This window comes from Thunnus maccoyii, chromosome 16, assembly GCF_910596095.1.
Source record: "Thunnus maccoyii chromosome 16, fThuMac1.1, whole genome shotgun sequence".
Lineage (NCBI taxonomy): Eukaryota > Metazoa > Chordata > Actinopteri > Scombriformes > Scombridae > Thunnus > Thunnus maccoyii.
Window position 1 is genome coordinate 19,699,899 of NC_056548.1, and position 20,600 is coordinate 19,720,498.

General features: G+C 44.0%; 1 protein-coding gene across 11 annotated transcripts in view; it reads right to left on the minus strand.

The window, feature by feature from the left end:
- The window catches only part of LOC121880586 (AT-rich interactive domain-containing protein 1B-like), a 209,576-nt gene that overhangs the window by 167,267 nt on the left and 21,709 nt on the right, over positions 1-20,600 (minus strand). For 7 of the 11 annotated variants that reach the window (XM_042387891.1, XM_042387892.1, XM_042387894.1 and 4 more), the window contains one exon: positions 13,959-15,259. The exons of the other annotated variants lie outside the window; for them this stretch is intronic. In XM_042387891.1, coding sequence (XP_042243825.1) covers positions 13,959-15,212 — 1,254 coding nt within the window. In that variant the 5' untranslated portion in view covers positions 15,213-15,259. The remainder of the gene's footprint in view (positions 1-13,958; positions 15,260-20,600) is intronic. 11 annotated transcript variants of the gene reach the window in all.

The following is a 20,600-nucleotide window of genomic DNA, read 5'->3' on the forward strand; positions in this document are numbered from 1 at the left end:
TATTTATAGTGTTTGTATGTGTATTTCTGGTATTTGGGGGGTTAAAGATTTGGTTAAGTTTCTTTTTCTGTTGGACTTGTTTGGACTTGAGAGATAATGTGAAAGACCTTGATCAATATGTGAGTTAATTATGTTTGTGGATATGAATGTGCATGAGGATGCATGTATAGTTACACATCACTATATTTACCAACTGTATAGGTACAGCATGTCTATGAACGTCTGCCAGTATCAGTAAAACATGTGTATTTGTATTGTGTGTGAGTATGTGTGTGTGTGTGTGTTTAGTGTGTACCATCTGTGTCCAGATGTTGTGTAGAGAGCAGGCTGCGTGGACAGCCAGACAGTTGGCAGGTCTTCTGACAGGCCTGTGTTCCTTATTGATAGAGGGATCACAGAGACAGAAGAGTCAGCCGTGCTCAGCTCGACCACAATATTGTCCTCTCTGCTGTTATTCATCCCAGTCAGCCAGGAGAAAATGGGATGTTCTGAGCCAAGTTTATAGCTGTCAGATCTGGGCCAAATAGGAGTTGAATACGGTTCAAACATTTGGAAAACAGCATGAGGAACGTTTGATTTGTCATACAGATGCAGCCAGATTCTTGTGCCAGAGCTAAAGAATTTCATTGTATTTCAATTCTGACAAGGATTTTAATACAGACGACAAGAAAGCTGAACCTGGAGTGCACAGCCCAGTGCATCGGGGCAGACGGCAGCATGGGCCAACATGTTGGCGGAGTGGTTAGACTGGTTCCTGTAGTGTTTGTGGAGGTGAGATTGAGGCACAGTGCACTGTAACAGAAAATACTTCAAGCTATTTGAATGACTGCAACTCCATGTATACATAATCCTGGAATCTCTTTGTGCTTCTGAAGCTGATACAGTAAAAGGTCAACACTGAGCACATCAATAAAATCAAATACTTTAAATATCTGAAGCCTTTATCATAGTTATATACAAACATACTGTAAAATGAAGTAAATTTGCCAATATTGATCTCAATGAACAACATGACTATGACAATAAGAGTTTATAGCCTATACCTTGAAGCAAGGGCTTAAATTATCCTGCAGATAATCCCAGTTCCTCTACTTTTTAGCCTTTACCAAAGGCATCTGTTGACTGCTTAGTTTCCATTATTGCCTTCCTAAACTGTCTCCCTGACCCTGCACCCTGTGCCATCTTTCTTCCCTGGCTCCTGCCAGAGTTATGGAGCAGGGCCGACGTTTATGGAGGGCAGACCCTTTTCCCAGAGCTTTGATCCAGAAAGTTCTATAGCCTATAGTTTTTGCAGGGGTCATCCAGGAGGAGCCATGTGGGCAGCAGTGTGTGTAAGTGAAAGCACATTGAGCTGCTTGTTTTAAGCAGAGCCTCGTTGAGGAGGCTAGTACGAAAGGGCCTTGGAGGATTTGAGGGGTTATAAAGTGAATGTTGGGTGTGTGCATGTGTCTGTGAAGGCTATGTTCTACCTACTTGCGCGGGTGTGGGAAAGGAAGAGATACACAGCACTAATCAGCGAGAAAAAAAAAAACACACAGAAATGAAAACAAGTGCCAGAAAACAGCGAATCGGAGGCCAACCCAAAATTTCATCAGGCAATATCAAGGCTCCCATATCTGTCATCTCTCTTTCATCAAACCCCTCCGTCCCCTATACAAATTATTCATGCCAGCAGCTAAATGTATTCATACCATTCTGTTTACTTTATTACTCCACTTTTATTCTGCTCTTTTCCCCACATTTGTTTACAAGAATAAAAGCCTACTCTGACAGAATTATCCCTCTGCACAACAAAAATAAATCACAGCGCTTGCACACACATCATTCACATTCAAAGAGCACAGCTAAATTATAGATGGCCCCTTTCTCCCCAAATATGCATTTCATTAGCATTTCCTTCGCCTGTTGTCTTTTTTTTCCTTCTGCCCGCCTGTGCGCATGACCCACTAATGTGTGCGTGTGTGTATGACTGGAGAATGGGAACAGACTTGCAGCAAAGCAGGACGCGTCCCCTTTCCCAAGCCTAATTTAGGATTCAATTACAATACTCTTTAAAAAGCGTCGACTTCGCAATTAATTATTTTAAGATTAGCCTGACAGTAATGGGCCTCCCACCGACGCCAGCCAGCGCAAGACTAGCCGCCTGCACCCCAGGACCACTCTGTCTCTCTACACACATATATGTATATATATATATACACACCTTTCTCTTTTCTTCCCCTTTATTTTCTACCTCTCCCTTCACATTCCTCCCCACCTTTTCTCCATCATCCTCTCCTGAGGAAACGAGATAAATCTTCCTCCACCTCACCTTCGCATCCCTCCCTCTGTCCTTTCTTTTTTCCACCTCCTCTCATTGCTGTGTTTCACTTTGTTTCTTTTCTTGTTGTTGTTTTTTTTTCCCTTCGTTACTTTGCGTCGTGCTCTGATCTCCTTGGCGGTTGCAGTTGATATTGCTTCAGTACAGCGGGCTGCTTTTTATGAGCCACAAGGGCCTTCTCCCACGTCCTCCTGCGTCCCCAGGAAACGCTGACGGATGAGCCCCACGACAGTGTGCACACACGCACATAAACATTCACACCCATGCACACATGCGCATACACAACCGTCTGTCACTGCTGCTGCCAGGCGTAAGCGAAAAAACACGCCGCCTGCTTTGATTGGAGCCAAGCGAAGCATTTTTTTTCTCCCCCTTCCTCTCCGCTGCTCCTGCTTTTCCTCCCACCCTACACCACCACCAACCCACCCACCCAACCCTGCTTTTTTCTTTCCTAGTTTCGGAAATGAATGTCATCATCCATCCCCTTCCTCTCTCCGCCGCAACTCCCCCCGTCACCCCCAGGCAAACCGCAGCCGAAGCCCCTATTTCTGTTTATTTAAATATTTGATATGTAAGCAGTCATAAAATAAATGTCAGAAGAGGGAAAGGGAATGGATATGCGGGGTGTGGGGAAAGAGGCCATTATGGGTAATGGTTTCTGATGTATGCCGCGGCCCCCACAGTGTAACCCCCCCCCCAACCCTACCATACAGACAAACCTGCACATGACGGAGCCGAGACACATTGAACCAACAGGGGAATAGATGTAGCAGGGGCATGTATAGTCTGTATGTGCGTGTGTATGTGCCACGAAGGCAGAGATGCAACAGCTACACACACACACACACACACACACACACACACACAGAATGACACACTTGTTCGACTAGCGATATGGAAAATAGGCCCTCCCATGCACAATTGACTTCTAATACATTGTATACTCCTCAAACCATCCATTTACCAGGCATTGCAATTTCAGGGGCCCTGAAAGCAGCACTTTGCCAGCACTTTGCAAAATACCTTAAAAAATCCTCAGCCTTTACAAATGCTCTCTCACACTAACTGCCAATTCTAACATGTCTGTTAAAGTGACAACACAGCCTTGTCTCCTGGTGTATTGTACATCGCTTTATTAACTTGCCAGGTCTTCCATGTTGGACACAAGACCTAGTGCTACCTACTGTTTAGACGCCCCACCGCCAACCATTACAAACACACACCCATCTCTCCAAGTACGTGGCTCACGTGTAGGTCTCCCAGCTAGTGGCACCCAAAGGATTACACGTCTGTGACAATTTCACCCAAGAACTGATAAAAAAAACGGGAAGTAGGTGGGGTGAATAAATCAAGCGCAGCCACTGAGAAAGAGGAAGACAGTGGGAGAGTAAGAGAGTCTCTCTCTGAACAACCTTGAGTTTCACCTTGATGCTGAGATGCTAAAATACTGCAGATCAGCACAAAAAAAAAAAATCCCCAATTAAGAACAAAAATCATCACAAAATGTTCATTAGCGCTGATGGTATATTGGCTTGGCATTTCAGGGCCTTTTCTTCTCAGACCTTTTATTCTCAAGCCTAACAAGCTCCCTGGCCGCACCAAAGGGCTCCAGGAGGGGGAGTGACATCACATCAGGGGTCAAGAGTCTAAGAGAGGTGTTGCCGGCTGTTGACCCTGTCACCTCCAAATGCTCAAATGTGCCGAATCCCCTGGTGATTTTCCCATCTGTCAGCACACAGGAATGTCTGCAATGGTATACACCTCCAGCTTTGTCTTATAATGTACATGCAAAGATACAGATATACACCTTAAGGAGCAGCTGTGGCTCAGAGGTAGAGTGGGTCGATTCCATCCCTGGATCCTCCAGATACTGAACCCCAAATTGCTCCCGAAGGCTGTGCCATGGGTGTGTGAGTGTGTGTGTGTGTGAATGATTAGAAACTCCTCCCGATGAGCAGGTTGGCACCTTACATGGCAGTCTCTGCCATCAGTGTATGAAAGTGTGTGTGAATGGGTGAATGTTGGCATGTAGTGTAAAGCGCTTTGAGTGGTCAGAAGACTAGAAAGGTGCTATATAAATACCATTTATTTAAACACTCCATAAACACCACTGAAACCCACCTGTAACCTTAATACTCATATTCACACACATATAACCACATTCCCATGGTATTGATTACACATAAACACACACTTAAACACTTAAAACCTCTTACATTCACAACTACACACTCCTATTATATTGATATCATGTATGTACATCTAAATTCAACCCCCACACATTCTCACATTGATCGTCACACACCTATAACTGTCCCCTCCAACACACAAAAATACAAACCTTCCCATTACATCGATACACATACACCTATAATCATGTATACGTTTATGTACAAACGCACACCTCCCCAAATACACACACGCGCACTTTTTTTTACGAACATATACCTAAATCTTTTCCACACATACACGTGCTCCCTGCTCCCCTCTGCCCCCTCCAGAGTCCGGGTCAGGGTGCCCTCCAGAGCGCCTCGCCCTCTCCGCTGTTAATTACCGCTAATTGGCCCCGCTCGTTTTTTCCCCCTGCTATAATGGAACCATTCATCTTTACTACTTAATGAGTAGGCACTGTAGTCACCAGCCAAGGTCACCCGCAACTAGCATCCAAAAGACAAAAAAGACAGAGACTTGGAAACAATTGGGGAAAAGAGAAAGGATAGAACAGTACAGAGGGATGGAGAGGTTGTTTATCCTCTGAAATACAGAGGAGAAAATGTGAATAGGCAGAAGTTTCCGCATGACTCCGCTTTTTGGAATGTGGCCAATGTGTAAAAAGTTGAGAAATGTCTGGGAGCTGTGGGAGTCTGCAGTGTCCAACACAAACCACAACACACACAGGGAATTTCCAAAGACAGACTAATTAAAATACCCGTTATGCGAGTGAAAACAATGAATCCCTCAAAACAATGCTGAAAGCGCAGTCTCGCACAGTCAAACCAAGCTGTAAATATAAAATGTATTTTTCATAATGCGGTAAGAGCCTCTTCTCCAGCTTATGCACACATAATTATCAAAACAATCACTCCGACTGTCAGCACAGACTCCAGCCCCAGTGGGTGAGAGGGCAACATGTTAGCCGCCTCCACTACCATAAAACATCTAATTAACACTGAATGCTTCAAATATTAGTTCAGTGGTTACTTACTTTGTATTCATTACAGTTGTGATTCCCAAAAGCAAGCAAGACTTTGCTTAGAAAATAAATCATTTGGCCTTAGTGGTTAAAAAAATTAATAAAAATTACAACTACATTTCCTCCTGAATTGCGGATATTTGGATAAGAAAATGCCCTGGAGAGCCATTCTCAATATTTTTTTTTGACACTGGAATCGCTCAGGAGTGAACCTCCGCATAAGGCTCTATGTTGGTCTGATTCCAATACTTTCATGCTGAATCTAATAAAGTCTCTATCCACTCATTTAGTAGGTGTTCTCACAATACACAACAAAGTGTTCACACGTGCACCCTGGCAAAACAACGACGTCTTCGCATTTTCTACAGCGTCATAATTTGTCCTGACGAGTCATGCCAAAATTTGACAACTAGCCGTCTCCCTTGTGAATGTATTTCTGTTAGAGGATCTTGTTGTAGTTACTCCATTCAGTACTTATGCAGCGTGGCAGAAGCACGAGCAGTCATGTGCTCCTGCGGTGCTGTGGCGATCAGCCTGGCATGGCAATGTTTGTAAATGGGACAGTTGTCTATGGATTATGTTAATGTGGTATTCCACACTCCCCTCTGGCATGTGTCTGACATTACAGTAACCTTTGCATGTTTAGCCAACAGTAACTATGGATGTTCATTGAGTAGGGAGACACACACACGCGTGCATGCACTTGGAAACACACAGGCACACAGGCGCAGGGAAATTAAGTGTGCACAGCGTACATCTGCGCTTCCAGATGTATTGATATCCTTTGGAGGAATTAACATCTTAAAGAAATAAGACATTTAAACTCTAAAATAAAGTTCACTTGTGTTGTCGATATCTAATCCAGTTCATCCGGTTTGTTTCAGAGGAGTGGTTGGAATGTGGCACACAAGTCTGGCCATATCAGAGATGTGCTTAATGCGAGAAAAAGAGACAAATACGAGGGCTAAATATGCCTTCACCCAGTGCGACACATCACAACCACATTTCTAACATAACATCTTGCGTGTGTGTATCCACTCCGTATATGTGTTTAGAGGGGGAAGTGGTGTGAAGTTTTTTCCTAAATTGCTAAAATAAAATTGATCTAAATGAGGCAGCGCTTAGCCAGGAGTGACCACTAGTGTCCTGTTGTGACCGGTGTCTATAAATCACCAATATATCCTCACACAAGTTTTGTTTTCACTCTCTCTCTCTCTCTCACACACACACACACACTCGCAGTAAACTGTAATGGACAATCTTGTGTTTGGTAGGAAAGGAAAAAGATGACAGGAACGTGTTGTGGCTGGGAAAATACATGGTTGACCAGTCAGCACTATAGACAAGAGAGAGAGATGTGCACACATAAGTGCATGTTTAAGAGTGTGTGCATGTATGTGCGTGTTTGTGTTGTCTATATTTGTGTGACAGAAAAGGATGAAGAAAAAAAAAAAAAAGAAAGCGTGACTCTGAGAGAAAACCAAACGACCTGAAGAAACAGACAAAACTCATTAACAGAAACTCGGTGCGTTGTCCGTGTCCCATCGTTTTTCTATTTTTGTCTCTCTGTGCTTCACAAACGACAGACAGCGCCTTGCTGGTGCTGTTTGGTTGTATTCGTTTTTTTTCTTTTTCTTTTTTTTTTTTTTCTACTGAGCAAATGGTCCCACCGTGCCAGCGCTGATTAGGATCAACTCAAACCAAACAGCAAGACGTGTGACTGGAGTGCACAGTCTACAGTCTGGAAACAGAGAGGAGTGCAGAGGCTTTGATGTGTAAAGTGACGGATGATGGTGATGATGATGTTGATGATAATGATGATTTTCTCACAGGCTGGTAAGAGGAGTGTAGGATGGCAGCGATTGGCAGTTCATACATGAAGTCTAGGTGAACAGACATTTATATTTTTACAACTAATTTGACAAAAAACACATGATTATGCAGCAGGTTGTCTCAGTGTTTTGATGTTGTGCAGTGACACTGTAAGAACCAATGAAACAAAAAGGACTTAAGTGTTACCAAAACATGACTACCTCCATCTGAGAGTCACACATTTTTACTTTCTGTGATATAAAACATATAGCTAATGAATCAAAAACTACTGAAAAATTCTTCTAACATCCTTTTTTTATTTCCTGAACAAAATATAAAAATATAAAAATACAAGAGCCTGAATTAACAAAGAAGAAAAAACTTCTGTCTTCAAATTCTTAAAAATGCTTTCACCTCTAACTCTTCATCACCTAACTTCAAGTTTTATTTCTACTGTGCTCATTTTTTTAATAAGCAGAGTATTTTGTCAGCGAGGCTAAACCAAAAGCTCAAGGTAAAAGAAATTCTAAAATTATACAGTGTTAATAATATAAAAAAGAATGTGCATCACAAATCTTCTAAATTCTTAAATAGATAAAACTCCCAGGGTAATCTGCCAATTATCCTGCTGTCTTCTCTTTTTGTAGAGCTGAACTGTCAGGCCATTAGCTGTATTATACAGAGAGGAAGGAGATCAGTTGGTACTTGAGAATATCATGCTGACTTTTTGAATTTGGATTATTTGCTGCAATCACAAAAATGCTAATTTCTGGAGAGACTGACCTGAATGATTCACATTCCCTCTTGTTGCAGGGAAGGCAACATTAAAGCAGGACAGGGTTTCAGTCTAGTGGCCCACAGATCTGTTCAGTATGGTGTATAAATATTCGATAGGATATGCTGGCTGTCTAAATACCTCTGAACTGACTGCAGGTCCCTTGGGAGACCTAGCTTGCTACTGACAGCCAGGGACAGAGAGGCAGATGAAAGACATGGAAAACACAAACAGAGACAAAGTGAAAGCTATCTGTGTAGAGGACCATCTGTTTAGAAAGTATATAGTTATGTGCCGTACATTTCCTTTGCAAATACACAGAAAAATAAACCCACGTAGGGAAACAACTGAGTGAGAGTGGACCACCTGAGTAAGAAAGACCACCCCTCCTCTGGGATAGAGGAGGAGGAGGAGGGGTGGTCCTTTCATTCAGCAGCTCCACATGGCTAATTAGCATATGTGAAGGTCAGGGTGGTGGCGATGGCGGGGTGGGAGGGGGTATGGGGCGCCACCGCAGCACCCACCACCATGAGACCTGGCACCCTGCCAGCCACACACACACACACACACACACTGAAAGAGGGAGGAAACCCAATATATGTGTGTGTGTGCGTGTGCGTGCATGTGTGTGTGAGGCCAACAACTCGTAAATACTTCTTTTTCCTCGCATCGTTCACAAAGCTGAAGCAGGGTGAGATCCAGAGGGAGAGGATATTAACTATGCTGACATTTGCCAGAGTTCAGATACTGATGCTCTCTCTCTCTCTCTCTCTCTGAACTCGGCCAGGCCCATTTCTCAGAAGTCAGCAGCCCTCCATGTGACTCACTTCAAATATCGCCTACATTTATACATCTCTGGCCTTCCTATATTCTCTCTCTCTCTCTCTCTGCTAACTGAAAAGACAGCAGCCAGATCTCCATCCAAGTATGTTTATGTAAATTATGACCTATTGAGATGGAAAAGACAAATGAAAATTCAATAAAATTATCACAAAAAAATGGGAAACTGATCAAATTACACTTGCTTGTGGTTGATTTTTTTTTTCTTAGATAAATATGTCTGTGATAAATATCAATGTGAGTGTATTTGTTAGATAAATCATGACCAAAGCAACACTGCTGCTGCAAAACCTCCCAGAAATGTCACACAAAGCTACTTGAAGAAAAACTTAGTGTGTGTGTGTGTGTGTGTGTGTGTGTGTGTGTGTGTGTGTGTGTCTGTGTGTGTGTGTGTGTGTGTGTGTGTGTGTGTGTGTGTGTGTGTGTGTGTATTGAGTGCAAAATTAAAGAAGCCTGTTTCTCCACTTTAAGTCAGCTGAGAGTGAAAGAGTAATTTATGGTTTTCTTCGCTTGGCACATGGCCTATAAGGTCCATTACATCCATGTATAGTTGTATCTTACACCATACATACTCTGATAACTCCTACAAATCCCAGAATGCCAGTGAACAGTTCAAGCTCTTCATACAGGGTGATCATGAGAAGAAGTCACCACTGCCGAGAAGGGGCTAAATAAGGTGGATAAATGAAATTGAAATGACTATCAAGTCAAATCCAAAACCCCTCATACTACCTCCATCCACACGGAGAAGTCAAATTCTCCCATATGGACAATTAACTTTCTTCCCCAAAATTGCTATGGTTTTGTTTTCTCTGCTCCCTCCTGACACCAGCAGCTCGGATAAGACAGAGCTGAGAAACAGCTGACACCAAATCAACGCCTGCTCGCAGTAATTAAATCCTTTCTTCAGGGCGTTTAAACATCAACCTTTGACTCCAGGGGATGTTATGAGTGCACAGTGGGCAAAACAAAAAACTACAATTATTTTATTAGCCGGCTAATAATACATGAGCTCGCACCCAATGATGCAACTGGACAGTTTTTTTTTCTATTATTCTTATTTTTTTTAAATCAGAATTAATTGGCATTTTGTGGAAACCACATGCAGACCAGGGATAACCCCGGCCTGCCAATTACCTAAGCAGGCTCTGTGTTTCATCCACGGAAGATGAAAAACGCTGCGCGGGGCCCTTATCGGACGCAACAGAGCAAATTAAAATTTCACTCTAGTGTTGCTAATCAGCACTGCGCTGGCTGGCCAAGACAGAGATGTAAACAAAACAACATAAACAAACGCCTGACGGGCGGGGCAGAGAGCGAGAGATGGAGAGAAAGAGAGACATTGTGAGAGGGGCGGGGTTGAGTTTGGACTGCTTAGTGCTGACGAAGGGGCTTTAGCCTGTTCCTGCCTGCACCCACACACAAACAGAGAGAGACAGAGAGAAAGACACATACTAAAGGATGAACTCAGATAAACAGACATCATAAATGCACATCCCAGCATATAGTGAAGCACCTAAACACACACCTGTGTGCCCATTTCCTGATCAGACCCCATGGGCTGTCGGTCCGATGCAGAACATGTACCATAAATTAAATTCCAGCAGCCACAGTCAGGCCCATCACTATGCACAAGGCTCCCTGAGATAGCCGCATAATACAATGTGACATTGATGCATTGCTCCCATTATAAAGTCTTTGTTCGTATCACACTAATAATTCATAAGAGAGAAATGTAAACAGTATGCACTGGAGAGCACTGCGAGCAGGGATCATTTCAAGGTAAGCACATTACCAAGGATGGGATTGGGTCTAGTCTTTGATATGTAGAACTACTGAGCTTTGATTTCAATTCTAAAAAAAACAAAGGCAAAACACAGAGCATAATAGTGATAAATTAGTGGATACTGTAGATATCCATTCATTCTTGTTTTATTAGGTCAGATTTTAAATGAGTTGCTGCTGTAATTATATAAACAACAACACTATTTCCAGCGTACTAGGTCCCCATTATTATCTACTAATTACTTTTATTGTTCTCTGTGTGTCTTATGTCTGTTCTGATTAGTGGATAACAGACGGATCCTTGTTACACATATAGCATGACACAGAAAATGCTGTATCATTCATGATGTACACTTAAATAAGTCATTAGGATTGCACATATGTTGTTGTACTGCTGCTATAGGTACATACTGTAACAGTCTGGATTTGAAGCTGTTGATGTGCAGACAAACAGGCAGACACACATTCAGACAGAAGGTCACAAATTGAACACTGAATATAGTTCTGTTTTCCCTCAGTCAAATAGGCCAGAGTAATTTGAAAAACTGGGACAACGTCATTTTGGTGAGAGAGCAGGTTTGACAAACACCTCTAAATAACATATCCTCCATATCTCTGATGTGTGTGCACAAATACACAACACATACACACACAGTGGTGGAGCTCTGTCTTCATTTTGGTGAGTGGCCAGACAAGTGAGTGTGAGGGAGGGTGGGGGGGGGGGGGGGGGGGGGGGGGACAGCGGTGTAAATGAGGTGCACTCGTTTCGCTCACAGCTTGCTCCTGAAGAGAGGCAGTGGGGAGGGAAATTGAATTTGAAAGAGGGGAAACTGTGCCAACAGGTGACAGAGGCGTGCTCCGACCAAACGCGCTCTGAAGTGAAGCGCAGTCATATCACGGGGCCAATTTGGAGGCAGTATTATGCACTACACCAGCTCGCCTTTCTCACACGGCCTGTCAGTGCACAGGAGAGCGGTGCTGCCGCTCCAAATATGAATTAAACATAGAAACATAGCTTTTGTAGCGTGAATATACTGCTGCTGAAATGCTGGTAGAGAAAAAAAACACAGTAGCACATGCACTTACTCCTAAAGTAGAATACTGAGAAATAATAATGTTAAATGTAAGAGAATAGAATAGCATAGAATAGAACGACTAATAAACTGTTTGAGGTTATTATATATATATATATATATACACATACATATATATATATATATATATATGTATATATGTATATATATAATACCCAATCCATGCATAATTAGCACTGATAATTGTAGCAAGGAGTGAGATTATTGTAGGTTTCTGGTGACCATTCTTACCGGTGCATAATTTGCTACAATCAATACCACAGTAAACCCTCCCACACTAAAGCCTTCATTTCATTTCCCCAGCATCCAACGCAAATTGCCTTTGATTGAAACAATGTAGGCTAATGAACTGCTTTTGTTTTGCGAGAGACAGACAGTATAAACTATGCTCAACCACCTTGCCCTCCAGTCGTCCAGATGTGCCATCCAGCAGTGCGCATAATTTAGTGCATCAAAAAACAACCACAGAATAACGGCTCTTCTAGAGAAACCCTGTGATGTTTTGTGGCTGAGTTCTGAGCTGGCAGCTCCTACTTTCCCTGGCTGTAGGTCTCCACGCTGTTTACACCAGCAGTGTTTCAACACGGGGATTCCCAAAGAGTGTGGGATTCAGGGACACCCAGCGATCCTTGACTGCAGTCCCCAGAAACAGAAGGAGGAATACTTGAATAATTAGTAACACTTGCTCCCCTCCCACCACTGTTAGACCTAGAGCAAGGCATTCCACACCCAGCTGCAGCAGAGGAGAAGTCAGCTTTCAGGGGCTGTTGTCTAGAACTGTGGACATGAATATGTTTTTCTCTGGAAAAGAGCATTTGTGTGTTTCCTTAAATTACAAACAAACAAGCCTATGTTTTACGATGCATTCATGTCACATGGAAAAACAAATGTTTGGGGCATTTTCTCTGAATGCTGCAAGGATGATACTTTTATCTCAGATAGAAAAAAAAACAAAACTGGAAAATTATCTACATATAATAAGAAATTTAAGATTAAAACTCATATGACACTAGAATATATAATTAATCTACTCTTCACCACGTTGGGCTGGCATTGCAGTGTTTTTGTATGTCTGTTCGGTATGGAAAAATATGAGAATAATTATCAGGAGTAGGCTAAACCTTCATTAAACAATTATTGCATTGGACGGCCTCCAAATAAGAGGAGTATTCCCATAAGACATGAATGCAGCATCACTACATCGCCATGGCCAAAAATCCCTGTAAGAATCCTCCTTTTTTTTGAATGCAGTCTGCCCAGCGGGGCCACAGGGAGCCAATCAGATGGCAGACTGGATGTCAACTGTGAGCCAGGAGTACGGAGAGCTTTTAGGCAGTTTACCTCCACTATTCAAATTCCTAACAGAGCTGCACGGGAATAAACGAGGCGCACAGAAGCGCTCCAGCTCAATGCAGAGCGCGCGGAGACGGACAGGCGGTCTTTCGACGGCCGCAGTGTCCGTTTGACTTTTCAAACCGGTTACATGAGAGAGGATGGGAAGTATTTTATATTATTGGCGTTTATTATTAGTATTTATATACGTTTTCGAGGGGGATATTTTACTTTGCTCGACGAGCGCCTCGAACACAACACGTCCTCTAAATAGGGCGTTTCGCAACGTGTCTGAGACCACGTCGGCAGAGGTGAATCTCAACATGAATGTTGCCTTTTATCTAGCGAATAAAACTAAAAACTAAATAATAAGGAGAATACACGACTGGAATGTAAACTGTTGAAAGCTGTGGATAAGAACAGTTTCCGATTTAGCATATTAATCCGTGTAATTAAAACAGTCCATGGTCCATTTTTTAAAAATAAATAGCCAACATTTTCTTCCCTTTTTCTGTCATATTAAAGCTCAAGTACACATAATATTTAAAACGTTTACACAAGTCAGAATTATTCGCGTCATGGCAGTTGCTCTGCATTAAAATATCACCCCATAATATTCCTATAATTCCTATATTTCCTCCCAAACTTCACAACACACGTCTACATATACCTTGTCCGACGCACACAGAGCCTGTATTTGTGCTCACCGCACACAACACCTGATAATTATGAGTGACACACCAGCGCTGAGAAACTAAAGTTGACTGATGCACACCGCAGCATCTGACTTAAGTTTCCTAAACTTACCTGAGTCCTGCCGAGGCCTTGCCCTCCGTTGCCTGGACTCATTGAATGCGGGTGGTTCCTCTGCTGCCCTCCCCAGCCGTGGGCCGAGGTGGCTCCATACTGGGGCCCCACGTCTTTCCCCAGGCCCATGCCCGCTTGCTGCTGCGCCGCGGGTCCGCTGTAGTCTTGATAGGCACCACCATAACCCCGCATCATCGGGCTTGGGGACGTCAGCAGCTGGTTTAGGGTCGGGGTGGCCCCTGAAGGATGCTGCTGCTGAGTTTGCCCCGGGAACCTTTGAAAGCCACCCGAAGCAGCTCCCAATGTGGACTTGCCGTGGCTTGCTGAGGAGTTGCTGCTCATCATCATGTTCCCTGGTTGCCGGCACCCCGAGGGACCCATCATCCCGTAGGCACCGCCGCCGTAGCCCGCCCGGTATGCCGGGTACTGGTTGTACTGGCTGTTGTGGTACCCTGCTTCGTGGGAGTTCTCCATGCTGTTATGTGCCGAGGAGTGCGTTATCCCCATCCCACCGCTTTGTTGCTGCTGTCCGCCATGTTGCTCATAACAGGGCCTTGGAGTGTAATAGTTGTTACTAAACTCGGAGTTGTTACTAGTTGGCCCCAAGTTAGAGTGTTCATACCTGGTACCCATCATCCTCTCCGCGGGTTTACAGGTGAGGTCCCCCTCACCTTTTCCTGGCATGTGCTGCTGCTGTGGCTCCCCCTGGCTCCCCAACAGGTTCTCTTTGCCACCGTGGTGTTGGTGATCCATACTTCTGTCCCCACGGGGTCCCTGGCCGTTGTTGTTGGCGATGTTGTTACTTTGGATCTGTCGTTGCTGATGTGGCGCAAATTGTCCGAATTGCGGCGGCGGCTGCTGCTGCGGCGGCGGCTGAGACTGAGGGGGATCTCCGCTCCCCACACATTTCAGCTTGTGGTTCGCGATCAGACCCGTTTCCATCGAGGAAGTGGTTGAATTAGTCGACGCCGAGGCGGACGTGAGGTTATTCCCATCCTTATCGTGACCGTCCGGAGCGTTGTGGGTCGTGGAAGTTGAATGGACCATGTTGAGCTCGTTTCGGCGTTGATGGTCTACATTATTCAGAGTCCCATCTCCGGCACCCAACATCGGTCCAGTTCGCTGTGCGTTCCCTCCTCCTCCTCCTACTCCTCCTCCGGATTTCCCCGAATTGAGCTCCGGACCCAAACCGCTGGATAATTTCTTATTTTTATTATTAGTTCTGGTCGGAGCCGATGCCACTTGCGCAGCCATGGTCACTCCAACATCTCAGCGCGCAGTGACAGCGAGCCCCGACCAGCCTTGCACACAGAAAATAAAACAAGAGGGGAAGAAAAACACAAGCTGGGAGGTGAAAAATATATTCAGTGGAAAAGCAAGCTTTGTTCTAGCGCTGGTGTTGTTGTGGTGGTGTTGAAATGGTGCGTCTGTAAGGCTTCATGTTGAAAGTTTCTCTGCCAGGTTTAAACGAAACTTTTTTTTCTTCCCCCCTCCGCCTCTCCTCCATCCCGGTTCTCGGTAATATGTAGCAGCGTCTCCCGGAGCCCTTGTGGCCCAGCATGGCATGAGAGAGAGCGGGCTCTACCAGCTTATCCACCTCCAGGGCTCCGACGCGCCTCACATGGAAAATCCGGACTGGAGTAGAGAGCCATTACGCAAGCTGCATTTTGATGTTTCTGTGTTTATCGACGCTTTATAGGTTGATTTTACAACAAAATAATAAACATTAATGTGGCAGTGATTTGACTTGCCACACAGTCCCATACTGACACCATTAAAACAAGATTTCTTGCATAATTACACCTCACATGGTCGAGGAATGACTCCTTCCCTTCAGTTTCAAGTGCACATTATTTTTATACAATTAATAACCGGAGAAATTGTGCATCTCCAAAGTACACGAAATCATTGCTCCTCCAATCTGCGCAGAACCATCAAATAAACACACCAGCACATGTTAACTTTGCCCGAACGAGTTTCTACTCAGTTATCCAGATCTGATTTTCCCTTTTTCCATCATCTCTGTCCCTCGGCTCAAGCCAGTTCTCTGCAGCTCTGACAGGAGTCGGACACGCAACCACAAGCTGTGCGCAATAATGTTGCCATCGGAATAAGAATGTAATCACACTTCATAGCAGCTATAATGTTGTAATATCCACTGAGTTTATCCCCTAAACGCTCCAATCAGTTCTTTTCAGCCAGAAAAAGAGTAATGTTCTCCTTCAACAAAAGAACCATAGCAATCCTGTGATGAAAGGGAAACCATAGACATATAACATACTATAAAATATATAATTACTACAGGACTATTCTGTGTAATACATTAAAATTACCATTAAGGTCACTATAAACTCACTGCAAGTCTCCATAGGAATGTAATATGAATATTATGAATATTAAAGCCATTCTTCATTAAGATCTTATTTGAATAAAAGGCTACATCCTTTAATTTCCTTCCTTGGATTTACTTTGTCAGAGAGGAACTTCTCTGAACTGATAATGACAATTAAAAAAAAAGAAAAAAAAATCAACCCCAGGCTGCAGTGTAGGACCACACAAAACCAAAGTCTACAAGATATGCTATCCCATCAGTGGTATTCAAACATGAATGTAAAATAGTGCTTAGTAAAGAAGCCGGGATGTCTGTTGGGACTTGAATGAGCAGAGGGTCCGCTTTGATGAGATCAGATGCATTTGATCAACAGAGGGAGCTGTGGATGAAAGAGGGGTGGAGGGGAGAAGGGAGGGTGGGAAGGGAAGGATTTGGGGATGAGAGTTGTGCTGAGGATGGCCATGATAATGATGATGACTGGTGGTGGTGGGAACAAATGTGATGACGATGATGATGGTGAGGTCAGTGGTGGAGTTTACGATGGCCGTAGTAACAGTGATGACTGTAGGGGTACTGATGACCACGTTTTTCTTAGAACTAATTGCTGCTTTTGGTCACACAGGCCAAACAAGGAGGTACAGTTCACCCTGCCTGATACTTTATGTAGTGTGTAATTTCACCATGAAGCCATGTCCATGACAATGGGAAGACCCCTGCTGGAGATATGTTGTTAGTACAAGTTAGAGCCTCAAATAAATAAATCTATAGAAATACAAGCAGAAATATAATCAGCCTTATGTTTCAGCAGGACAGTGCCGAGCAAAAAGGTAAGAAATTCTCATGTAAGATAATCTCTAGATAGACAAAAGATATATTTTGCTTAACTACTGTGTCACATAACATACATAGAAAAAACAAATTCAAATATTCAACATTGACAGCAAGAGGCTTAATTTCCAAATGAAAGCTCACTCATTGGAGACAAATAAAAGCGACGACATCCCTGGAAACCTTTCCCAGCCATTTGCCTTTATGAGCCCATATGGCAGAGAATAAAAGCCATAACATTGTTATGGTCCAACTACAAAGTCTCCATGGTGTTTACCATTCTCTATGCTCAGGCCCAGCCTATAGCATCAACAGGACCAGATGGCTATTTATCTATAGGACACCCCACGAAGACATCGCATTTACATCATCTGTGTATGTGAGTGTGAGAGATAGAAAATGTGTAGGTGACAGAAAGTGACGCTGTTGGTGTGTGTACGAGTGCAGACGAAACTATACATCCTTAAATTTCTACATGTTAAGTGTCAAACTGGAGATTCATCACTGGTTATGTGCACCTTTTCTAATTAGAACAAGCCTCATCCACACCCTTCCTGCTCTCTGTACTTTGCGCACATGACGATTCTGGCTCCCATCAGCGTCCCAGATCAAAGCCTCGGCTCTGATCTCATCTAGAGCAACACTAAGGCTGACAGTGAGAGGACCTGGGGCATTAGCATATTCTATGATGGCGCCCGGCTTTTCAAGCCGTTGCCTCGGCTGCAGCTCTGGGTGTGCCGCGCTGTGGCTTTGCAACTCTAATTTGCCTCTCTCGCTCATTAAAAAAAGCCCACTGTTCTCCTATTAATTCGCAGACACACTGATCTGTTTGAATGGCGAGGACGGGTGTGTGTGCGGGAGGAGGGAGGTGGAGGAGGGCAATGGCTCAGCGCATTTGCATTTATGTTTAATTTATAACCTTCAGGGGCCCCCTGATGCAGCAAGATTGAAACAATAACTCCAGACAAACACGGGGAAGAGAGGAGGAGGAGCCGGAGGAGGTGGATGGAATTAAAAATATACAGATCTGGGATGGTATGTGCTTTGAATATGTGTGTGTGAGAGTGTGTGTGTTGGTAAGGATGGTGTTACTGCATGTGCACCCATGTGCATGCATTTTTCTGAGTAGTCATTCAAGCATCTGCATCAAGGTGTATCTGAAACACACACACATACACACACACACACACACACACACACTGACAGAGAGGCAGAGGTCTCCAATCCACGGGGGGATAACATGCCACGGTGAGTGTCTGTCAGGAGGAGAGCTGGAGTCTGTTCCAGGGGAGTCTGCAGGGATCTCCCCCTAGCAGCACAGCACAGAACAGCACAGCAGACAGCAGCAGCAGCACAAGCCTGGCCAAGCACAGAAAGTGGGTCAGCCCAAAACACACACAAACACACACATGCACACACAGAGAGAGACACACACACACACTCAGCTCAGACGGATGCAGCCCTGGTGTTACACTGTTTGAAAGAAAAAGAGAGAAAGAGCGTGCAGAGAGAGAAGGCATCCATGATGGTTTGTGTACGTGAGAGAGAGCATGGTAGTATAATTTGCATTAGCGATGTTGAAGGAGGGGGGTCTTGTTTAAGAAGAGGAGTGTAGGGCTAAGGAGGAGGAGAAAAAAAAACAAAAAACAGCCATCCATTGTGAGCACACCCTATGGAAGTGCATCAAATTGATCCATAGTCTTTTCATTTCAGGCTTGGGTAAATAACAGCATTTGCATTGATCAGTCTGCAAAACCAGGCAACAATGGGCTTGGGAGCGTACGGTATGTGCGTAACAAAACACATCTCTTATTCCTTTCTGCTCCTTGCGGAGACGAGGGCCTCACCAGAGCCCTACAAACGGCTATGATGGATAAAATGTTTTCAACAACACTTGAGAAGAGTGGATGCTATTGTGTCCGCCTGTATACTGAAACACAGAATCACAGAATTCCCAGGACGCCTCATGCTCTATTTATGTGTTATGAAAAACATGACTCAAAAGAAAACGGAAAACAGCTATGCTCTACTTTCACTGTCAGCTATCATGTGAAGTGTGAAGAGGAGGAAGAGGATGAGAGCAAGACACAGACAGCGAGAGGAGAGTGATTTTCTTCATCCACAGATCCTATCCTGATGGTGACAGGGGACTGGGCTCTCAGAACCCCTACACCCCCACCCCCCACCCCGAATATCTCCATCCCCTCCTCCCCTCTGATGCCTGTCACTGCTCCTCTCCTTCCCTCCCTCCCTTCTCCTGACTGGAGGAGTGTGTGAAGTGTCCCCCGAGAGGCACAGACTCAAAGACGGTATTTACAAGATCCACACTGAGCCCACTTTTAACTGCCTGTGAAGAACTTCTCCCGCCGCCTTTGATGTGCCAACCTAATGGGGAAGAGCTCGCCGGCAGTCATTGCATATGTTAGCGAGGCAACGTGAGCTAATCCGCTAGCATTGCAAGGTACACTTCATGCTGCTTGCAGTAAGTGAACACTTCAAATGCTGTATAGCTTTGGTGCATTGCTGCCCTTGGAAAAATCCCCGTTGGCAAACAGACGCTGACACGATGCGTCAACTTTTACAGCAAATTAGTGGCACCAGCAGCAAAAGACGAGCACTTTACTTATTTCATGGTGGAGTTAGCATATTCATGAGTTGATATACAGAAGCCTTCTGATGTGATCATCGAGACTATAATCAAAACTCCATGACATATGCAAAATGTAAAACTGGTGATATGATGATTTATCTAGTATACAGTAAGTACATTAGCAGATCCTACACTCATTCTTTACTTAGACTAAAATTTGGTGCAATAAATCCAAAAGCTTTTTGATTCCCCTGCCATTTGACATTTCTACCCAGATGGGATGAGTAATATCAAGAAAAAAGTCAGCTGACTGAGCTTTCCCAGCCTGTAAGTTTGCTTAAAGCAGTTATGCTCAGTCTGGTTCCAGGTATATGTGGTCTTGAGGCAATGAGGACTGATGCATCAGAGCAACTTGCACCTCCTGCTTACTCTCAACAGCAAGGTCAAAGGTCACATGACACATTTAGGGACTTATTTGTAAAAGCACAAACTCTCTCTCTTTCACGCACACACACACACACACACAAAGGCAAATAGCGGAGGTAAAACACTGACTCTTGTCCAACTTAGTTTTATCTTTAACAACGGCACTGAGAAGGAAGGCTTTCATAACAAACAGAGGCATTTGGAACGATTTTGAATTAGGCTAATTAGGTTTGTGTTTTGTTTGTTGTTCAGGAGGCATGATCAAAGTGATATTTCACCAATTTGTGTCAGCTCCGGAGGAGAGGAGGAAGAGTTTGGAGAATGCTGCCTATTAATCTCCTCAGGTTTGGCGCACTGTGCGTTAGGGATGGTAATCAAAACAAGAGAATTATGAATAATGAAAAGTGTTGATCAGAAATGAAACAAAACAGTAGATTTGTGCTTTATTAGTGGCTTATTAGTAACA